General features: G+C 42.4%; 1 protein-coding gene across 17 annotated transcripts in view; it reads left to right on the top strand.

Annotated features, from left to right (window-relative positions):
- Positions 1-21598, top strand: part of Usp45 (ubiquitin specific peptidase 45) — a 91308-nt gene that overhangs the window by 44297 nt on the left and 25413 nt on the right. For 16 of the 17 annotated variants that reach the window (XR_001872584.2, XR_003850541.1, XR_003850539.1 and 13 more), the window contains one exon: positions 16489-16570. Coding sequence is in view for 11 of the 17 variants with exons in the window: in XM_017799778.2 (XP_017655267.1) it covers positions 16489-16570 (82 nt within the window). In the remaining 6 variants the exon portion in view is untranslated. Of the gene's footprint in view, positions 1-16488; positions 16571-21598 lie in introns of those variants that run through there. The other variant, XM_029566723.1, reaches the window with a different exon arrangement.

Here is a 21598-nt window from a genome sequence, read left to right as displayed (position 1 = left end):
CCCCCCTCCCTCCTTTCCTTCCTTCCTTCCTTCCTTCCTTCCTTCGTTCCTTTATTCTTTTATTTTTAGTCTTTTTGAGGCAGGGTCTTCCCTTCTCAGCTGGCCTGGAACTCTAGACCAGGTTGGCCAAGAACTCACATAGGTCTGCCTGCCTCTGCCTCCCAAGTGCTGGAATTAAAGGCATGAGCCACCATACCCAGCTCTTCCTGTGATGTTTTTTTAAAGGCAGGGTCTTGCTATATAGCCCAGATTGGCCTTGAACTTGAGGCTGATCTCATATATTTTATACAGAAATAGAAAATTAACCAAGACATCCATTTCCTGCCTTTCTCATTGATAGTATGTGTTGCTATGTATTTATAGCAGTTGTGCTGAGTCTATCTTCAGCATCAGAATTGTCTGAGCATGTGCTGTATTGGGCCACTCTCTCAGAATTGGCATAATGTGAAAATTTTGTTTTCTCTTCAATGCAAATACACTTCTTAATCTATGTAGTAGTGTGTAATAGAGCAGCTAGATGTAAATAAGGGGTTCTGTTGTGGTGTTGCGGGTGTTGCTGTGAAGACTCTAACCTGGATTGGGTCCCCTGCTGATTAGGGGGGGCAAGAGGCACGGAGTCACAACACACAGACCCCAGGAGTCAGGTAGAAGCAAGCACTAGGCGAGGTGCTGCAGGCTCGTTTAATGCAGGAGGGGACAGGCTTTCTATTTCCCTTTTCTCCGCCCCCAAGTCCCTTTAGTCAGCGTATTGTTTTCTGATTGGTCCGTGCCACGCAGTCTGTCAGCAGTCACTGGGCTCACGAGCAGGGTACTTAGGCATGGGCTCCTTTTCGCGGGCTATTTGTGGACCAAGAAGTGAAGTGAATTCTTGCTGAATCCCAGGGCTCTGGGTCCACACCATCTTTGGAGGCCTCCTGCTACATTTCCACCCTTTTTCTTTAAAAATGACTGTCCAGCAAGAGCCTGTAGGCAGCTCTGCCTGGGATGACCCCAGGATCATGGACTGTGCCTGTCTTAAATTGTCCTATTCGGGCATGAACCTTACCTGTCATTGGAGCATGGGCGTACACGTCCATGTTCTGGCTTAGGTTGATTCAGCCCAACAGGAGCTTACCCGTCATTGACTACCAGCCCTCCAAGGGGTATCGTCCTGGGGGATCATTCGAGGTGGGGAATTATCTGTAGGAGGCCTCGTACGTTTGTGCAAGCCAAGTCTGTTGGGCTGCATAGGGCGGGTTGAAATCATCTTCGTGTATTGCCCTGAGGGCCTGTTACACTGAGTGATTGAATTTTTTCTGACTGCGGGAATGAAGAACAAGACATTTAAGAACTAGAAAGAGAAGAATAATTATGCCTGTCAGGAGTAGGTAAGTGACGATCCAAGACGAGTCAAACAGTGCTGTCAGATTAGAGGCACTGCTGGCATAATCTTGGACAGTCAGGTTGAACAGCCCAATGCATGAGGATGCGTTGTTGATAGTGAACATAAAGAGTTGTTTAGGGGCCAGGAGCCATTGAGTGAGCCCCAGGAAGTAATTGGGTCCATGGTGGGAAGGCCAAGCATAGAATTGGTTGAATAGAGGGTGGAGTAGGCTGGGGAATGAAGTGAAAAGGGCAAGAGTATAGGCGGGGAGGGGACCAAGGCCCAGAGATCATGGGCCGTGGCAGGGGCAGGGAAGAGCAAACCAGTTATCCAGATAGCGGCAAGGTCCCTGGGTCCTGGAGGTCCTGTTGGTCGGTTGCTGGTCTCACGCCTCTCGCTGGAACCCATCTGGTTTGTTTCTGTCTGAGGAAACACACAAACATAGCCTCGCCCTCTTGTTAAGGGGGCGGGTGGTTGCCATTGACATGTTATGGAGTCCTTCCATCTCACTAGTGGCAGGGGTGTAGGCCTAGGTATGGTAGCCCAGTGTTTGTAGGCCGGGCTCAACCCATTTTCATCAAAGGACAGGAAATTAATGCTGAATAGAGCTTCAATTAGAGGCAGGTGTGGGTCCCTTTTAGACTCAGGGGTAGCAAATTTTTGTAATGTTTCTTTGAGGGTCCTATTGGCCCGCTCTACGATGGCCTGTCCCTGTGGATTATAAGGGATGCCGAGGGAGTGTGTTATTTTCCATGTTGACAGGAATGATTGCCATTGTAGAGAGGTGTAAGCTGGCCCATTATCAGTTTTTAGGGTCCATGGCACTCCCATTACCACCATTGCTGATTTGACTGCCTTAATGGCCTGTGAGGCCTTTTCACCGGTTTGAGCGATGGTGAAAAGAAAGGAGGAGTAGGTGTCAGCAATGACATGGACATACTTAAGATTACCAAAGGAGTTATAATGGGTGACATCCATTTGCCAGAGGGCATTGGGTAGGAGACCATGCGGGTTAACTCCATATCAATTGAGGGGGCTTAAGAGAGCAAGGGGTGCACATGTAATGCAAGATCTGCTCAGATGTTTGCATTGAGAGATGGGTAGGTCGGGTAGAAGGCAGTGCAGACTGCGAGGAGAAAGGTGAAATCGTTCGTGTACGGCTCTGGCTTGTTCTAGTAGAGGAATCTTTATGGACATAATAAGTTTATCTACTTTGTCATTTCCCTTTGCCAAGATCCCAGGGAGCTTGGTGTGTGATCTTATGTGGGAGATGTGCCAGGGCCATTGTCTGTTATCTAAGATAATCTTGAGAGCTCTCATCATTCTAGTGATGGGATCCTTGTAGCCTTTTACCCAAGCAAAGGGAAGACATCTGAGGGCCTGAACCGCATACTGGCTCTCAGAGAATATATTGAGCGGCTCAGCCTGGCAGACTTGGAAGATTTTTAACAAGGTCAGGAGCTCCCCCAACTGGACAGAGCTGGGATTGGCTTGTACATAACAGGTGTCATCCTTTCCCATGCGCTGAATGACACCGCCATAATGGGACTTATTGGCATCTGAGAAGGCTAGTGTGGCTAAAGGTAGGGGGTTTTTGCAGGGGGAAGTGTGTGGCTGAGTGATGATTTCCAAACAGGCCAGGCTGGCCAGTTGCTTATCTGGGGGTGCGTGGATATCCAACTCCCCCGTCAACCCAGACATCATTAGTTGAAAAGCCAGAGAGTCTGCCCATAATGTTTGGGAATGCTTAAGAGGAAAGGGCAGTATAATTTTGTCAGGTTCCTTTCCAAATATGTGCCTGGCTGTTTGTCGGGCCTTAATTGCTAACTTGAAGGCAATATCATACTTAGAGCTAAGCCTAGTTAGGACTGAGGTAGCCAGGTGGATTCACACCAGGGGGTCTTGCTGCCATAACACCCCCAAGACACCATTTTTAGTCCAGCGGATTAAGGCCAGTGATGGTTCTGCTGGGTCATGATGTCAGAGTGACACAGACCAGAGTATATGATCTATCTTATTAAGAAGATCCTTAGCTGACTGGGTGAGAGGGATCCTTGAAGTTGGTGAATTATGGCTTTCCAGCAGGGAGAACAAGGCCTGGAATTCCAAGTCAGGGACTGGTATAAATTGTTTGAGCCAGTTTATAGTCCCACAGAGTTCTTGGAGCTCCGTCAAGGTATATACAATATTTTGAAAGATGGAAGGGTTAAGTGGTTTAATTACAGTATCTATATGGTAGACAAGGAATGTGAAAGTTTGGATGTATTGTAACTTGTCTTGTGCAATGTGGAGACCTAGACATTCTAAATCGGCAAGCAGACTGGGTATTGCAGCCTGTAAAGTATTCTGAGATTTTTGTGCTAGCAGTATGTCGTCCATGTAGTGGATGACAATTAGGTCCTTGGGGATGTTGGTTAAGGCCTTGTTAACATATAATTGACAGATTGTGGGGCTATTTTTCATACCCTGTGGTAGTACCTTCCATTGGTATCTCTTGGCTGTTCTTTGAAAGTTGGTCTCCCATACTGTGAAGGCAAAGTGAGCTCTATCTTGTTCTGCCAGGGGGATTTGGAAGAAACAATCTTGGATATCAAGTACTATGATATGATGGGATGGGGGGATAGCTGTAGGGTGTGGTAAGCCTGCTTGTAGCGAATCCATCTTTTCCATCTGGGCATTGACTGCTCTAAGATCTTGGAGGAGTCTGTATTTCCCCGATTTCTTTTTAATAACAAATATTGGGGTATTATGTTTACTGAGAGAGGGCTCGATGTGGCCAAGCCTCAATTGTTCAGCTACCAAATTTTTGAGGGCAGATAATTTAGGTTCTATTATAGGCCACTGGTCCACCCACATGGCATCATTAGAGAGCCAGGTGATGGGGATCAGGTCGGAGGCCAAGACTGGAGTCGATCCCAGGTGGCAGTGGCCATTAGGATTGGGGGTGTTGGGCAAGGTGTTGTCCTTTCCCTGATAGTCCCAAGTTATCATGGAACATGATATCATCATAAAAGGTGTGGTCATCCATGGTAAGGACCGCACCCATATCCTCTAGGATGTCTGGCCCCATAAGTTATGGGGTACGTCCGCTACTATGGAGGTAACTGTGCCCTGGTTCCCATCCAAGTCCTTCCAATACACTGGACGTGTGACCAGCTTGGTATCTTGTTTTCCACCAATTCTTTTTATTGGTGGGCCTGGCCGGTATTTCCAATGAGGGAATTTAAGGGATTCAGTTTCTGATATAATGGTGACATCAGCCCCTGTGTCTACTAGGCCCTGTATGGCAGTTCCAAGTAGGAACAGGGTCATTAGTGGGGAGTGGCTGAGGATTGGGAAAGTCCATAATATCTGTCTTGTTTCCCCTCTTGTGGGCGGGGCTGAGGGGCACCCCCGGTGGAGTTTATGGAGCTGAGTCTAGTTGAGGCTGTGACTTACAGTCTTTAGCCCAATGGAACCCTCTTTTGCACTTGGGGCAGTGAGTCTTGGGGTGGGCTGTACCTCTTGGGCACTGGCTACAAAAGTGGCCAAGACCCCCACAGTTCCAGCAGCCTTCCTGTGCGCCAAAGTGGGCAGGTTTTCCTTGCGACAAAAGAGTCTCCAACAAAGTGGTCAAAGCCTCAATAAGGCCCACCCTAGGGTCTAAGTCTAGTAGCAGTACCCATTTGTGACTGTTATCATTGCAGACAGGCGTGATAGCATTATGAGTAGGGATGTTTAGTCCCTCCCAAGTTAATTGTTTGATAAGCACCTCTCGGGTGGGTCCAGACTCCACCCTCCATTCTATTGCCTCGGTGACATTGGTAAGGAAGTCCGTGAAGGACTCCCCTGACTGTTGAATCAAATTACGGAAAAAGACTTGTGGGTCACGGGGGGAGCAACATTTAAGGGCCTTAAAGGCCAAGTCAGAAACTTGTTGAAAATAGGCATGGAGGCCAATAGTAGACTGGGAGATGGGGTCAGTATATTGTCCACATCCCATGAGCACGTCCAACGTAATGTTGAGGCCATATTGGAGATTTAGGCGTGCCTAGTTTTCAGCCTGATCATCATGAGCTGTGCACCAGTTTAGAAAGACTGAGGGTTCTAAGACTGCCTTTAGTAAGCTATACCAATCATAGTGGGTTTATAAATGTAAGGACCACTGGCAAAGAACCTGTTCAAAATATGGGGAGTCAGTGCCCGATTGCTCAGCCACCTTGCAGATAATAGGTCAGTAAGTGAGGTGGGCAGCCATTGACGCTGCACCGCATCGGGGCCAACGTTAACAGGAAATCTTGGGGGGGGAGAGAGTAACTCCTTCCATGGGTAATGGGGCGGGGGAATTTCTGGGCATGGTAGCTCTAGGAGAGTATCCTGAGATATAGGCAAAGGAGCTCCTTCCTTATTGGAAGTGGGTGCAGAGGCTGCGTCCACCTCCAGGTCCAGGAGGTCCAGGGTCGAAGTAATAGCCAGATCTACACTAGATTGCTCCTGGTAGTGTTTGTTGTGGGCTGAGATGACTTCCTCAGGAGAGGAGGATTTAAGGCTAGCAATGATGGCTAGGAGGATTGGTATGAACGATGCGGGGGAGTGATCCCTGACCCAGCCTCCCTTTTTTGGGCCAGGAAGAGGACCCGCATCCACATGTCAGGGTCCCACATGTTTTCAGGGGAGACCCATGGAGCCAAATTAGTGGCTTCATCCCAAAAGTGTTTGATATCTTTTGGTTTCACTTTCAACCCTCTGGTTTTAAGGAGCACCTTGAGTGCTGCCGTTTGTGGTTCCCTGCATTGTGGTGGTAAATTGCCCATTGTGGGAGGGTCTCGCAAAGGAATTCACCACAAAAGTGGAAAATGAGGGTGACTGCCAAGAGGGCACAAAGGACGCAAAGAAGCACTGTGAGCCACTTGGAGGTAAACCGCCCCGACATGTAAAGGTGTATTGGATCCAAATGTCTTGTGCTCAGTGAGGGACTTCTGGAGGCCATGACACCTCTAGTCATATGCTCACACGGTGTCTCCGGGACAGGAAACAGGGTGACCCAAAGCCTGGGCTCTGAGTTCTGGGTGGATTAGCCCTTATGTGAACTCACAGGGATGAGCCGAGAGGGGGGAGGTGCCGACGTGGGATTCGGGACCACGTGGCAGAGTGTGCCTCCCTGATCTAACAAAAGGCCAAGGGTGGAGGGGACAGAGGAGGGGGCTACTCACTTACCCTCGAGCAGCTGAAGAAACAGACAAATCCAGGGACCTACTTACCGAACGAACCGAGGTTCTGGGTGTTGCTAACACTGTGGGCAGGAATCCCTGTTCAGGTGCCAGGTTTTGCAGGTTCTCCTCAGGCCAGCTGTGAGGACCCTAACCTGGACCGGGTCCCCTGGTGATTGAGGGGGAGGCAAGAGGCACGGAGTCACAATACACAGACCCTGGGAGTCGGGTAGAAACAAGCACTAGGCGAGGTGCTGCGGGCTCGTTTAATGCAGGAGAGGGCAGGCCTTCTATTTCCCTTTTCTCCGCCCCCAAGTCCCTTTAGTCAGCTTATCGTTTTCTGATTGGTCTGCACCATGCAGTCTGTCAGCAGTCACTGGGCTCAGGAGCAGGGTACAGAGGCGTGGGCTCCTTTTGGCGGGCTATTTGTGGACCAAGAAGTGAAGTGAATTCTCGCTGAATCCCGGGGCTCTGGGTCCACGCCATCTTTGGAGGCCTCCTGCTACAGGGTTCCTATGCTTGTGATGCTTATTATTAGACAAGGTAAATGCTCCCTTCTGGTCCTTCCTTCCTCCCTCTTTCTCCTGCCTCCTTCCCTCTCTTCCAACACAGGGCCTCACAGAAACTAAGCAAGCATCCACCAAGTCCCTACTTTCTAATGGCTAGTTTTCAGTGAAGAGAGTTAATATTTTTAAAAATTTTTTTATTGAGGGGCTGGAGAGATGGCTCAGCAGTTAGGAATACTGGTTGTTCTTGCGGAAGACCCGGGTTCAAATCCCAGCACCCCCACATGACAACTAACAACTGTCTGTAACTCCAGTTCCAGGGAATCCAATGGCCTCTTCTGTCCTCCAAGGGCATTGCACGACATGGGTGCACTTACCTACATGCAGGCAATATATGCATACGCATAACATAAAAAAATAATAAAATATTTTTAAAAATTTGTATTGAACTTTTAAAATTTTATACAAGAGTTCTTAATCAAATTTAGGCCCCCTCCCCCATCCATGCCCCCGTATCCCCCACTAGACTTCATGTATTCCCTCATTAAGTCCTATCTAGTCAAGCATTTGTACCCAGATGTCCTTCAGTGTAAGTTCGTCCACCAGAGTCTAGTCACTACATCTAGGGATTGTATATAAGGCATATTGTCCCTCATCCAGCATCAGTCAGTCTCCAGTAGTTCTCAGTCTAGGGCCAGCCTGCCACTCATTTCTCTCCTCCCCTCTGGGCCTTTGTTTAATTGTGTTGGCATGGGTCCTGTGGTTGATGTCACCATTGCCACAAGTTCACATGTGCAGGCTTCTACTGGCCTGAAAGCCTCTGCTTCGTGGTCTTCATGAACCAACCCTGGCTCTTAAAATCTTTCCACCCCCTCTTCCACAATGGTCCCTGAGTGGTAGGTGGGTGAGATTCAATATAGGAGTCCCATCCAAGAATACATACTCTGTAGTCTTTTATTCTTTAAAACTTGACCAATTGTGGCCTTCTGTGTGCATCACACTCTGTTGTATAAGGAAGCTTCACTGGTGAGAGTTGAAGGATGCATTAGTTTTTTCTCTACCCCTTGTTCCACATGTTCCCATGAGCCTTAGGTGTAAAGGGTCAACTGTAGATGTGTCACCTAGTACTTGGCATTGCTCAGACGTATTCCCTGTGTCTGAGTAGCTGTGGAATTCTGCAGTAGTCTACATCTGTTGCAAAAAGGAGCTTCTGTGATGAGTGGTATAAGGTATGCTTGTCAGTCCTGTCTAGGCAGGTTTGTCCTGCTGCTTAGGGACCAGGGAAGATGGTGGCTCTAATGTTTTCTTATAAATTATCTAAACAAAATTATGAATTAATTTTTCTCTGCTTCAAGACAGTATAAATTGTGTTTTATTTATTTATTAGTTTTTTGGTTTTTTTTATTTGAGACACGTTCTCCTGTAGCCCCAGCTGGCCTGGAACTCATTATGTGAACCAGGCTGACCTTGAATTCATAGAGATCTGCCTGCCTCTGCCTCCAGAAAGCTGGGATTAAAGATGTGTGCCATCACACCCAGTCAAGACAATATGAATTATAATCACACCTTTTGCCAGTCCTTTGCTGGCTTTCTTATTGACATAATTGAATGTAGCCTTTGAATGTGTCTCTATCTTCGACTACTCCTGTCTTTTATATATATTTTGATTTTGAACCCTACATTCTTCTGTTGAGATTTATGTCATGACTTGGCATGGTGCCAACATACTAATTGTAGCCCTCAGGAGGATGGAGGCTGGGGAGTTCTAGGCCCACCTGGGCTACATAGTGAGACCCTGTCTCAGAGACTGAGGAGAACAAATGGAAGAGTGGTGTCATTTTGTCTCTGTTCTCGAGTCCTGGTTTCCTTGGAAAAAGGTCCTGTGTTTTGTGCCTGACATGGTATTCTGTTTGTTGGATGAGTGGTCAGGGTACTAACCTTATTAAATCTTTTGAGAACTGGAACTAGAAAGAAAGCAAAATCAGTAGATTCATGTTACTCTGTCTAGTTTCTTGGAGATTTGCAGTTGTTTGAATATGTTGCAATTTGAATAAACTGATAGGATTAACTACTGCATTATTTTCACCTGTATTTTGTTTTTAAAAGATAAAAAAATTTATAATTCGTTAAGTTCTGGAGACACATTCCCCTGAACTAGTATGCGATCATATTTTCTTATAGCATAGAGTTTTTTCCTTGCAGAAGTATTGTTTATTATATGGAAATCATTGTAAATAAACTAAAAATTATCTCTTTGTATTGTGTTTCTCTGTTGTATAATATGTTAAAAACTCAGGAACTGCACATTAATTTTGGAAACTCTTTTATTCCACTATTTAAGGGCCATAGAAGGTGTGACCAAATTAAAATATCTATCTGTGGGTATTTTCAGTCTTGCAAGCAGAACAGCCATGCTGGGCAGTTACAGTGATTCCACTGGCAGGAGCTGCATTGTCTGGCCTGGGAATGCACAGCTGTTGACTGTGCCACTGTGGGAGTGTGTCACTGCTCTGTGTTTTTGGTGGAAGAAAGGCTACAGTGTTATGTGTGCTACCATACAGAATCTTGTAGAGATGATTTAAAAACTACTGACCTCCTTTCATATTGTTTCATTAAATTCCTTTCTTGTGCTAAATTGAATACAGTGCTGAAGAGACATATGTGCCAAAACTATACATTTTTGTATGCAAAAAATACAATCACACTTACTATGAGCAGTTCTTTTATAGGCTGCCTTTTCAACTTACAAATTCATGCTTTGCTTTATTTCCTTCTAATTTGAGGTGTCATTAAGTTAGACTTTTAAAAATGTATGTTTCATATATTGTTAGGATTATTTTAAACACAGAATAGCTCAGCTAACTTCAGTTGTACCTTATTTGCATTTGTGTTTTTGAAAACAATTGAAGATGGAGATTTGAAGGGGTTGAATCTGGTACCGCTGACTGATTAATGAGTGCTGCAGATGTTAAGTAGCTCTGAGCCTGGGCTCTTTTTCTTTTAATTTAATTTTTTTTCAAGTTTTAGAAGTTTATTTTAGATTCATAGGTGGAAACTTAAGAGGGAGAGAGAGCTGTGCTGATTGAGTTAGGCATGGGGGTCAGCCACATCGTAGCTTCCCCATATGGTGGGGAAGGGGCACCTCAGAGCAAGAGTAAGGAAGACCACTTAAATGTTTTACAGCCTGGGAGCTAGCAGTGAGGTGCTGGACACAGACCAAAGGCCATTTATTGTATTTAATTGATGACTTACCTGTTATTTATTCTTCAACAGTCAAAGCAGAACATATTTGTGGTTAGGGTATAATAAGTCTAGGGACTAGAGAGGTGAATCAGCAGTTCAGAATACACAGTGCTTTTGCAGAAGACATGAGTTTGGTTTTGAGCACCTACTTCAGGCAGCTCTCAACTGCCTTTGTAACTCCAGCTCTAGGGAATCTGATGCCTCTGGTCTGTGTTGGAACCTACACTCATGTGCACCTCCCCTGACACAGACACATATACACTTAATTAAAAGAAATAATGATAAATCTTAAAGATTCAAGCTAATATTTAAAACTTAGCTAGTTGCTCGACTTTTACTTTTTTTCAGAATGGTAGATATTGTAGCATTTTAGCTTTGTATATTTCAGAGAAAAAGCTTAATAAATCACTGAAAGTCATGTCTAAATTAGTAAAATGTTTAAGCTGTAGACTAAATTTACTCTTGAGTTATAGGTTTTGTCTTTAGTTACTGAAAGACTATTCACAATTTTTAACATTTTTAGGTCACATTCGTGTATATTGGAGTTTTTCATTTAAGTCAACTAAATACTTCTCCTGCATGAAATTTATACCATTCTAATTTTGGCTATTTAATAAACTTTTACAAATTATTTTATTATTTTTATTTTAGTATGAGTGTATTGCCTGCATGTAGATAGGTACACCCATGTTGTGGAATGCCAGTGGAGGTCAGAAGAGGGCATCGGATCCCCTGGAACTGGCATTACAGATGGTTGTTACCCACCAGCTAGGTGCTGGGAATTGAACTTGGGACCTCTGCAAAAGTAGTCAGTGCTCTTAACCACTGAGCCATCTCTCCAGCCCCTTACTGACTTTTTTTTTGGGGGGGGGCGGTTCTTGAGATGAGGTCTCTGTAGCTTGCTAGCCTGGAACTGACTATGTAGAGCAGATTAGCCTTGAACTCACAGAGATCTGCCTGCTTCTGCGTCTTGAATAATGGTATTACAGGAGTGTGCCACCACACCTGGCCTACAGCCTGACTTTTAACTTTAGTTAACTTTAGTTAAGAATGGGCCTGAACTTGGAGGACACTCATTCCCCCAGATGCCTTTTGGAACTGTTCCCTGGAACTGTATCCTGGTGCCAGGCCTCACCTACACTTTTGTTCAAAACCATTTCTTCAGCCTCAATTTTGGGGAACCACAAACAGATCTACCATTATCAGACAATTTGCCCTTTTTTTTAATTTTAAAAAAAAACTTTATTGAGAATTTCATACATGCATATAAGGTGTTTTGATCAAATCCATGCCCACTCCCTCCCCTCCAACATTCCCCCCTCTGAAGAGGTAACCCTAAAATCTTTTAAAGATTAGGTACAAGCTCCCAAATACTTTTGACATTTTTGGTCTTTGGAACAGAGTATGTTGCTAACAGGCCAAAGGACATTTTGACTTTTAGACAAGAAACTGGCTACATTTCTTTGGGGTCTTTTTACCTTAACTGCCTAGCCAGTTCCTACCTCCTGTTATCACTCCATCCTCTGAAGGGGTTACCCAAATTGCCAATAGGGAATAGGGATGCTGACTGCTCTGACTTCTTCCATGCTGAACAGGGACACAGGGTGGAGGCACTTGGAGTACCCCTTCAGTGGGTCTATCTAAAAGACTCCCAAATTGCATAACTTTTGTCTCTAAGGGGATAAGAAAGTCCTTGAATAATGAATAGGAGATGTGAAGGAGAAGTAAAGGCAAGTAATTAGCATTACAAGTTCTAGACAGGGAACTAGAAAAAAGTCAGAATGGCAATTTTCAAATGTTCATATGAGAGTCCGTTGGAGTTTCTTGACAAGGGCTTCCAAAAGCATCCCTCTATTGGGGTCTTCCTCATTTTTCTTTGGTCTTCCAAGGCTGGACTAGTTGACTGGGAAGTGTGGCTGGATACTCAGGTAAGTAAGGGTCCAGTGACCCTACTTGGCACTCCATTAATGAATGAGCACAACCGTCAGTAAGCCCAATTGTGACCATGTTTAGCGATCTGCTCAACGGAAGTCGTGATGATGGTAGTTATTTCATGCAGAAGGGACTGCTGTATAGCGTCATCTTATTAAAAGGACCACCATGTGGAGGCAGGATGTGGGGGCTGTCAGGCTGTCCTCTGGGTTCTCAGGCCGTCTGGTAGTTGGAGGCCAGAGGGAGGCCAGAACCCCATACTCTCTGGTAGTCTTATGAGCTCTGAGCTGCTACCCCGAAGGAGAAGGTCCAAACCCACCCTCTCAGGCTGTCTGGTAGGATCTCAGCCTTAGCCTACCAAAGCCAGATCTGCCCCAATATTTAACAACTTTTGGGAGACATTTTATTGTTCTAATTTCCTTAGTACATAAATATATCTCAGGCACTGAGGAGATAGGTCAGTGACAGAGGACTTGTTTAGCATGTGCAAAGACTAGGCTTAATCTCTAGTACCGCAAAGAAACTTTAAACAAAATGAGATGAAATAAGGTACAATATATTTCAAGAGATTATAGTGTGATTATGAAATACTTCACATTTACTTTTTGTACTCTACATTATAAATATTTGTTTTGGTGTCTTGTATTATCTTTCAAAGTATACTTAAAATATCTGTTATAGGAAATATGAGATAAGCATTGGCTGGTTAATAAATGCAAATTAGTTTCATAATCATTGGTGGTATAGTCATTAACATTCATAAGGAACTATACATATAGAAGAATGCATATCAGTGTGCGCTCTAAAGCACAATAAGCATAATTTACCACTCCCACTCCTTCCACCTGCACCTTTTCTCCTTAGTTAAAAAATAGCTGGGGCAGGAGGATTTGGCGTTCAAGACTGGGCTGAGTAAAGCTCTGTTGAAGTCAGGAATGAAGTTCCTTAGTATTTTAGAAGCTGCCTGTTGTTTTTTGTTTTTTGTTTTTTTTTTTAAACACTTTCTATTCTCTCATCAGAAGTAGCTGCTATTTTGACTTTCACAGAAATCATTCCATTGCTTTTTTCCATAGTTTTGAGAGCTACCTAAATACCCTTATAAATGATTGCTTTGCCAACTAGGTGTCAGCACAAATCTATTGCTGTTATTGATTGGGACTCTTAAAAGATATGTTCTGCTGGGCATGGTGGCGCACGCCTTTAGTCCCGGCACTTGGGAGGCAAAGGCAGGCGGATCTCTGTGAGTTCAAGGCTAGCCTGGTTTACATAGTGAATTCCAGGACATCTGGGGCTACAGGGAGACCTTGTCTCAAAAAGACCAAAAAAAAAAAAAAAAAAAGATATGTTCTATGGAACATAATCTGGCTTTGCTTTCCTAGAGTCTACAGCTCTTTCCTGGGAAGGCAGAAGGCAAGAAAGACCATGAGTGCTTTCATCCAGGCTTGTTAAAGTACAGCAGAAATGCTGTGTGGCTGACTCACAAGTCTCATTGTATCTGGGTTGGTTACTTCCCACTATTGAGGAACAGATGTCACTCAGGGATTCCTCCTGACATGTTAGGAGTTTCCTTTGCCTTTCTTGTATATTGACCTGATGTTGCTTGTATAATTAGTGACAAACAGGATTAGCATCCCTAACCTGGATCTGAAGCACTTATGGTTCCAGGCTTTTTGGGTAAGAGATCCTCAGCAACCATACACCTTTTGTAGTTGTTCTTTTTTCACTTAACTCAGCCTGATCTTTCCATATCAGAAGATAGGAAGCTTCTTATTTGATTGTTTAGTTTAACATACATAGCCAGTCTTTTATTGATGAATTTGCTTTTTTCTTTTTGAGATAGGGTCAAACAATGAACAATGCTATGATGAACAATGTTACATTATCTGTACATGTGTAAATATCAGTATAGAAGAGATTTCTAGGTCAACTGATATTTACATTTATAATGTAAATATAGATATTATCAGGCTGGTAGACACTAAATTAAATAGACATTATCAAATTATCAGTTCCCCTCCCCATAGGAGTTGTACAGTTTCCACATCTGTCGGCAATATACTGTATAACATCTAAAAGAGAGCTTCTAAAACTTCTGAATTTTTCTAATTTTGAAAAATGCTACTTTTAGCATGCGTTTCTCTTTTTGAAAAAGAGATTTTTTTATATTCCACGGAGATGTTTCCAAATTTGACATTTGTGTTTTGATTATGCTTATAGTGTTGTGCTGATATTTTTATATAAATTAAACTCAAATTTTTATAGTTTAAACTTAAAGTTTTCTTTTTAGCATTTCTGAATATTGAGTTAGTTAAAAAGGTGTTCCATCCCAAGACTACAGAGGAATTTTTATGTCTTCTAGTACATTCATGATTTGTTTCTTATTTCAAAGTCAGATCCGTTTAAGTATTATATTGTTTGGGGACTGGCAAGATGGCTTGTCTGATAAGGGCACTTGCCACCACACCTGACAATCTGAAGTCAATCCCTAGACCCACATGTTGGAAAGAGAGAACCAACTCCTGTGAGTTTTCTCTGACTTTCACAGGTGCACCATACTACATACCTGGAACAAATGTAATAAAAAAAAAAAATGGTTTTTTGGTCTTTTTGAGACCGAGTCTCCCTTTAGCTCCAGCTGGCCTGGAACTTGCTATGTAGACCAGGCTGGCCTTCAACTCACAGAGATCCACCTGCCTCTGCTTTTCCAGTGCTGGGATTAAAGGCGTGCATCACCACGCCCAGCATAAAAAAAATATAAAGAAATTGTATACTCTTCTACACACATACATATATTAAATAAATACATTTTTTAAAACTCCATACAGTAGTTTTTTAAAAACATCTCTGTATGTGGTGTATGTGCATGTGTGTATGCATATTCATGTGTGTGTGTGTGTGTGTGTTTGTGTGTGTGTGTGTAGGTTCAAAGTTGACTTTGGGTGTGTTCTGCAGTAGCTCTTTACCTTATGTATTGAGTCTCATTGAATCTGGAGGTTGCCATTTTGGCTAGCCTGGCTAGGCAACTTACTTGGGGGGTTCCCTGTCTATGCCTCCCACACACTGGGATTACAGACACACACCCCACACCCATCCCTATCCAGCTGTGTGTGTGTGTGTGTGTGTGTGTGTGTGTGTCCATCCCCAAGAGTGCACATGTATTTATTTATGTATGTAGAGGATTTTTTTTGAAACAATATCTAACAAGTTTCCCTTCACCCTATATAACAATAAAAGTTACACTTGACAAAATTCATCCACTAACTAGAAGTGCAACTAATGAGAAGGCTCATCATTTGTTGACTTAAATACGTTTTTATTTTTGGAATATGTAGTTTTATCCCAATTTGAAAGCTTTTTGTGAGACAAGACCTGTCCAAACTCTACAGAAAAAAATGTAAAATTAGGGGCTGGGGGTGTGTGGCTCAGTGTTAGAACTCTTGTATAGCATATGTGAGCTTTCCATCCCTCACTAAAAAGATACAGAAATATAAACTTCATCACTTCCTAAGAGCTTCTGAAGACATGATCATTGTTGACAAGTACGGGTAAAGAAAACCATAATTAAGATTTAAGAAAGTTTTGCTATGGATGTTAGTTGATAATCTGGAATTTTGGGGTACCTGTGTGTGTGTGTGTGTGTGTGTGTGTGTGTATACACACACACATATGTATACTATGTGGAGATCATGGTGACTAGCCTGATAGCCTCTTATATATTAAGATTTCTTCATTGTCAAGAAATTTCATGTGATCTGTTCCTTTTTTTTTTTTTTTTTAAATACTTTGTCTTTATTAAGGAATGTCAGTTCAGAAAGACAGAGAGGGAACTTTTGCAAGAGCAGAAAGCAAACTTACTCCAAACCTGAAAAAAAATTAAACTGGCTGTAAATTGATTTAAAAAAAAAAACAACAAAAAACTTTAAATTCAAGAAAGAACCTGAACATAGAAAGTTTGATTCTTATCTGTGAAAATTTGGCATTAGAAGGATTTTAGCTTCTTTTGTTTTTGTTTCAGTTTGCTTTTGAAACAGGGTCTCACTGTGTAGTCCAGGCTGACCCAATTTACAATCATGCCTCTGCCTCCAAATGCTAAGATTATAGGCATGCACTACAATGCCTAGTTTAAAATTCAGGTATTTTTATTTTCATACTAAAGAACTCACATTCGTAGTGTGCCTTGCAATTTGAAAGTCCTTTTATTTAGAGAATTGGGTTTGAGTTAACTGTTTCTAGTTCTATTATCTTTGTTTTACAGAGAATACAAGCTAGCATTCTAAAAGCATTTAACAATCCAACTACTAAAACTGCTGATGATGAAACTAGAAAAAAAGTCAAAGGTATGTCAATTCTTTGTTAAGTTTATTTTTTTTAATTTTTAAATTTGTTTTTATGTGTTATGAGTGTTTTGCCTACATGTAACTGCACCTGTGCATGCAGTGCCTGCGGAGGCCAGAAGAGGGCATCAGATCTCCTGGAACTGGAATTATGTACAGTTGTTAATTGCTATGTTGGTTCTGGGACCCAAACCCAGGTCCCTACAAGAGCAACCAGTGCTCTTAACCTCTGAACCATCTCTCCAGCTCATGTTCATTTTTTTTTATATAGAGGAATTTATTAAAAGTTTCTTCACTAGGAAACATCAAAACATAGGTTTGGAAAGATTATAAGAGCTGGAGGGAGTGGTGGAGTGTTGAGGGATGCTTTCTTCTGGGTACAGCATGGCTATTGCACTATTGAACTCTCAGGAGCTGTGGCTCTCAGCATAAGCCCTGCACAAAATTGGGCCCATCAAACTTCTATCATGAAGGGTGGAGGGATTCATAAAGCCCTATCTGGATCTCCCTGAGTGTGAATAAATGCAGTGAATGGCTGCTAAATGAAGGAGACACATTTTTCTTCACTGGTGGAGCCACTGCTAAAATGCCCATTAAACAACCCTCATTAAACACAAGCACGTTAAAAAAGACGTAATGATAGAAGTAGGGGACTCTTTGGAAAGAGGAAAGATATCAGTGGGAATGGGGGTAAATATGATCAAAATACACTTTACACAGGAATGAAAATATAATAAAATACATTATGATATAAATTAATATTTTCTAATAAACTAAAAAAGTTTCTTTATAGAGGAAAAATTGAGGATTATATGAACTAATTCTCTAAAGTAGTAACCTTAGGAGGAAAATATACTTAAACCAGTCACTACAAAATGTGTTGAGACAGAAAGATTTATAATTCAAACTAATGGCACATGTACTGATTGACACAATGCCCTTATTGGAACCTTCTAAGGAAGATTTCAAAGGTTGTTGAAAGTAGCACCCTCCCTTGGGAGCTATAGTAGTGTTCTATCGTTTTCATGTTAGATAAGTAGACTTAAAGATGTACCTATTTTGGCCGGGCATGGTAGCGCACGCCTTTAATCCCAGCACTCGGGAGGCAGAGGCAGGCAGATCTCTGTGAGTTCAAGTCCAGCTTGGTCTACATAGTGAGTTCCAGGACACCTGGGGCTACAGGGAGACCCTGTCTCAAAAAGACCAAAGGGGGAAAAAAAAGATAAACCTATTTTTTTTTGTCCTTAGAGTTTTAAATTTAATTAACTGTTTTTTACACTTAGATGTTTGCACATATGTCTCTAATCTCTATGTATCTGATTATTACTAGTCACAGTCAGTTACTTTCTGAGATCCTTGGCACCTGAGTATGGACATAAAGTCATCAGGTAGATTTCAATGGTAATGTTCATACCAAGTGGCACCCTCCCATAGCCCCCCTCCCTACTGGAGCCCTTACACTGTCATCCCTGTTACTGTCCACTGTGTTGTCAGCTCCTCCAGCTGACAAGCACTGTTCCACAGTGCTTGTCCATCTGCTGGGTCTAGTCAGCCTATCTAGAATTCCTTGTTTTAGGATGATCAGCTCTTCCTCATCTAGCAGCAATCAGTTGCCAACATTCCTTTAGATAAGATTGGGGTTTGCTGTTCATTTTCCAAGTTCTATGCTGGGTTACTGTCTGGGAGTCTCTTGGGTCACCCTGGCCAACAACTCAAAGGAAGGTATCTCCTGTCTGGCATTGTTTCTTGTTATATAGCCTTTACCTATACACATGGACTCTTGAAGAATTATACTGATCACTTTAATCTTTGGTTATACTTTCCTTTTCGGTGTTTAACAACATACAGTTGGCCCAAATAAACCAACTTATTTTTACTCTTAAGGTCGTTTGAGGATCTGTTCCTCAGGGGTCACATGGGCATGGGAAAAGCCCCTGGCTTTTACCAGTTCCATCTATGTGAAGATAAATCAAAGGCTTTACTCGACTGTGGCTGACTTCACTTGGAAGCATGGAGGAAATGTTTCCTCTGTGTTGACCCTCCTCTTTGTAGACTGGATACTGGTTCAAGTCCAAGTGGTGGGGGTCTCCATGGCCTCCTTGATCAAGAGGACAGGTGACTCACCACAGTTACAGGACATTTTGAGAGATGCTCCATAGTTCCCTGGAACTTTGTCGACCTTGGAGGGCAAGGAGCAAAAACTGTCCTTTAAGTCCCTCTGACCAAATTAGTATAGGCATCAAAATGTGGCTGTTAAACATAAAAGAAGGTGAGTTCCACCAATCTGGTACTTTTAATTACCATGCACTATGTAGGTAAAGCTTGGGCAAAAACCCAGCATTCTCAGATAAACCTTAACTAGACATATATTTTGTTCATTGAGCTAGTTGTATGTATAATTTGTCACCAGGTTGTTGGACTAATATGGTTCCCTTTTTCTTTAAACTACCTAGGTGTTATTTCTCTCTCTCATTGTCTAACCCTTCCACCATGGTTTCCCCATTTAAAGTGCCCCCATTTTCCCCATTTGTCCCTTAATAATACCCTTCTCCTATGGTCCCACCTCTCTTGAGCTCTTCTTTCCCTTTATCCCCTAGGTTCCTTGCATAACCCCCCTCCCCTTAAAATAACCCTATTTTTATCCATACCTCCCTTATTAACACCTGTTTCCTATTGTTCTTCTCTCAGACTCTTTCTTTTCCTTTACCTCCCTGGTTCCTTTTCATTATCCTGGTTCCTGTAGCTATGTTTGCATACATACTCACTTACAAAGATTTGGTGCTAGGATCCATATATGAGAGAAAACTTACGTCATTTGTTTTTCTGAGTCTTTTACTTCATTTATAACAGTTCCTAGTTCCATCCATTTACCTGAAAATTTCATGATTTCATCTTTCTTTACTGCTGAGTAAAACTCCATCGTATAAATGAACCACATTTTCATTATCCATTCTTCAGTTGAGGGACACTTAGGTTGCTTCTGTCTCTTAGCTGTTGCGAAAAGAGCAACAACAAACATGGATGTACAAGTGTCTCTGCAATAGGATGAGATCTCTGGGTATATACCAAGGAGTAGTGTAACTGGGTCAAATGGTAGGTTCATTTGTAGTTAAGGGTTCTCTACACTGCTTTCCATTGGGGTTGAACCAGTTTGCAGCCCCACCAGCAGTGGATGAGTGTTCCCCTTTCCCCACATCCTCTCCAACATTTGGTATCAGTTGTTCTCTTGATCTTAGCCAGTCTGTCTGGGGTAAGATGAAATCTTAAAGTGGTTTTAATTTGCATTTCCCTAATTACTAAGGGTGTTAAACACCTTTTAAGATGCTTCTTAGCTGTCTTTATTACTTCTTTTGAGAACTCTCTGTTCAGTTCCTTAGCCCATTTTTTAATTGGGTTGCTTCCTTTCTTGATTCTTTGTTTTTTGCGTTCATTATATATTCTGGATGTTAAACCTCTGTCAGATGTGTTGCTGGTGAAGATTTTCTCCAAATCTGTGGGTTTTCTCTTCACTTTGTTGGTTGCTGCTTTTGATGTACAGAAGCTTTTTAGTTTAATGAAGTCTCATTTCTTGATTCATGACCTTGTTTCCTGAACAATTGATGTCCGGTTTATAAAATCCTTTCTTACACCTATATCTTGTAGGTTTTTGCCAATGTTTTCTTCTCACAGTTTCAGAGTTTCAGGCTTTACATTGAGGTCTTTGATCCATTTGGAGTTGACTTTTGTGCAAGGTGAAAGATAGGGGTTCAGTTTCATTCTTCTACAGGTGGAGATCCAGTTTTGCCAACACCATTTGCTGAACATTCCTCCAGTGAATGTTCTTGGCCCCTTTGTCAAGTGTCAGGTGGCTGAAATTGCATGTACTCATATTTGGGTCTTCAGTTTTGTTCCATTGATCTGCAGGTCTATTTCTGTGCCAGTACCATGTGGTTTTTATGACTATAGTTCTCTAATATAGTTTAAAATCTGGTATAGTAATCCCCCCAGCATTGCTCTTAGTGCTCAGGGTTGCTTCAGCTATCCGATGTCTTTTGTGCTTCTATATGAATCTTAGGATGGCCTTTTCCAATTCTGTGAAGAATGTCATGGGGATTTTGATTGACATTGCATTGAATCTGTAAATGGCTTTTGGTAGGATGGTCATTTTCACAATATTAATTCTTCCAATCCATGAGCATGGGAGGTCCTTCCATCTTCTCATATCTTTCTCAATCAATTTCTTCATAGATTTAGAATTTTCATTGTAGAGGTCTTTAATGTCTTTGGTCAGGTTTATTCTAAGATATTTTATTTTTTGCAACTATTGTGAAAAGGAGTGTTTCCATGTGATCTTTCTCTGATTGCTTGTTATTGGTATATGGAAAGGCTACAGACTTTTGTAGATTAATTTTGTATCCTGCCACTTTACTGAACGTGTTAATAATTTCTAGTTTTCTAGTGGAATTTTTGGTGTCTCTTAGATATAAAGTCATATCATTTGCAAAAATGGATAATTTGATCTCTTCTTTTCCACTTATTACTCCTTCAATTTCCTTCTCTTGACTTACTGCTCTTGCAGAAGTTTAAAGCACTATGTTGAAAAGCAGTGGAGGCTGGGCGTGGTAGCGCATGCCTTTAATCCCAGCACTTGGGAGGGAGAGGCAGTGGATCTTCGTGAGTTCAAGGCCAGCCTGGTCTACATAATGAGTTCCAGGACAGCTGGGGCTACAGGGAGACCCTGTCTCAAAAAGACAAAAAAAAGGAGTGGAGATAGTGAACAGCCGTGTCTTGTTCCTGATTTTAATGGGAATGCTTCTAGTTTTTCTTTATTCAGGATGATGGTGACTGTGGGCTTGTTGTATATGGCTTTGGCTTTAATTTTGTTGAGGTATGTTCCCTCCAGTCCAATTCCGTCTAAGACCTTGAACATAAATGCATGTTTAATTTTGTCAAAGGCCTTCTCTGCATCTATTGAGATGACCATGTGTTTCTTGTCTTTGAGCCCATTTGTATGATGTATGATGTTTATTGACACGTATATTGAGCCATCCG

This window comes from Nannospalax galili, unplaced genomic scaffold (genome assembly GCF_000622305.1).
Source record: "Nannospalax galili isolate Female #2095 unplaced genomic scaffold, S.galili_v1.0 scaffold78, whole genome shotgun sequence".
Taxonomy (NCBI): Eukaryota; Metazoa; Chordata; class Mammalia; order Rodentia; family Spalacidae; genus Nannospalax; species Nannospalax galili.
Note: the sequence above shows the minus strand (reverse complement) of the source record. Positions and strands in the feature narration are given on the sequence as shown.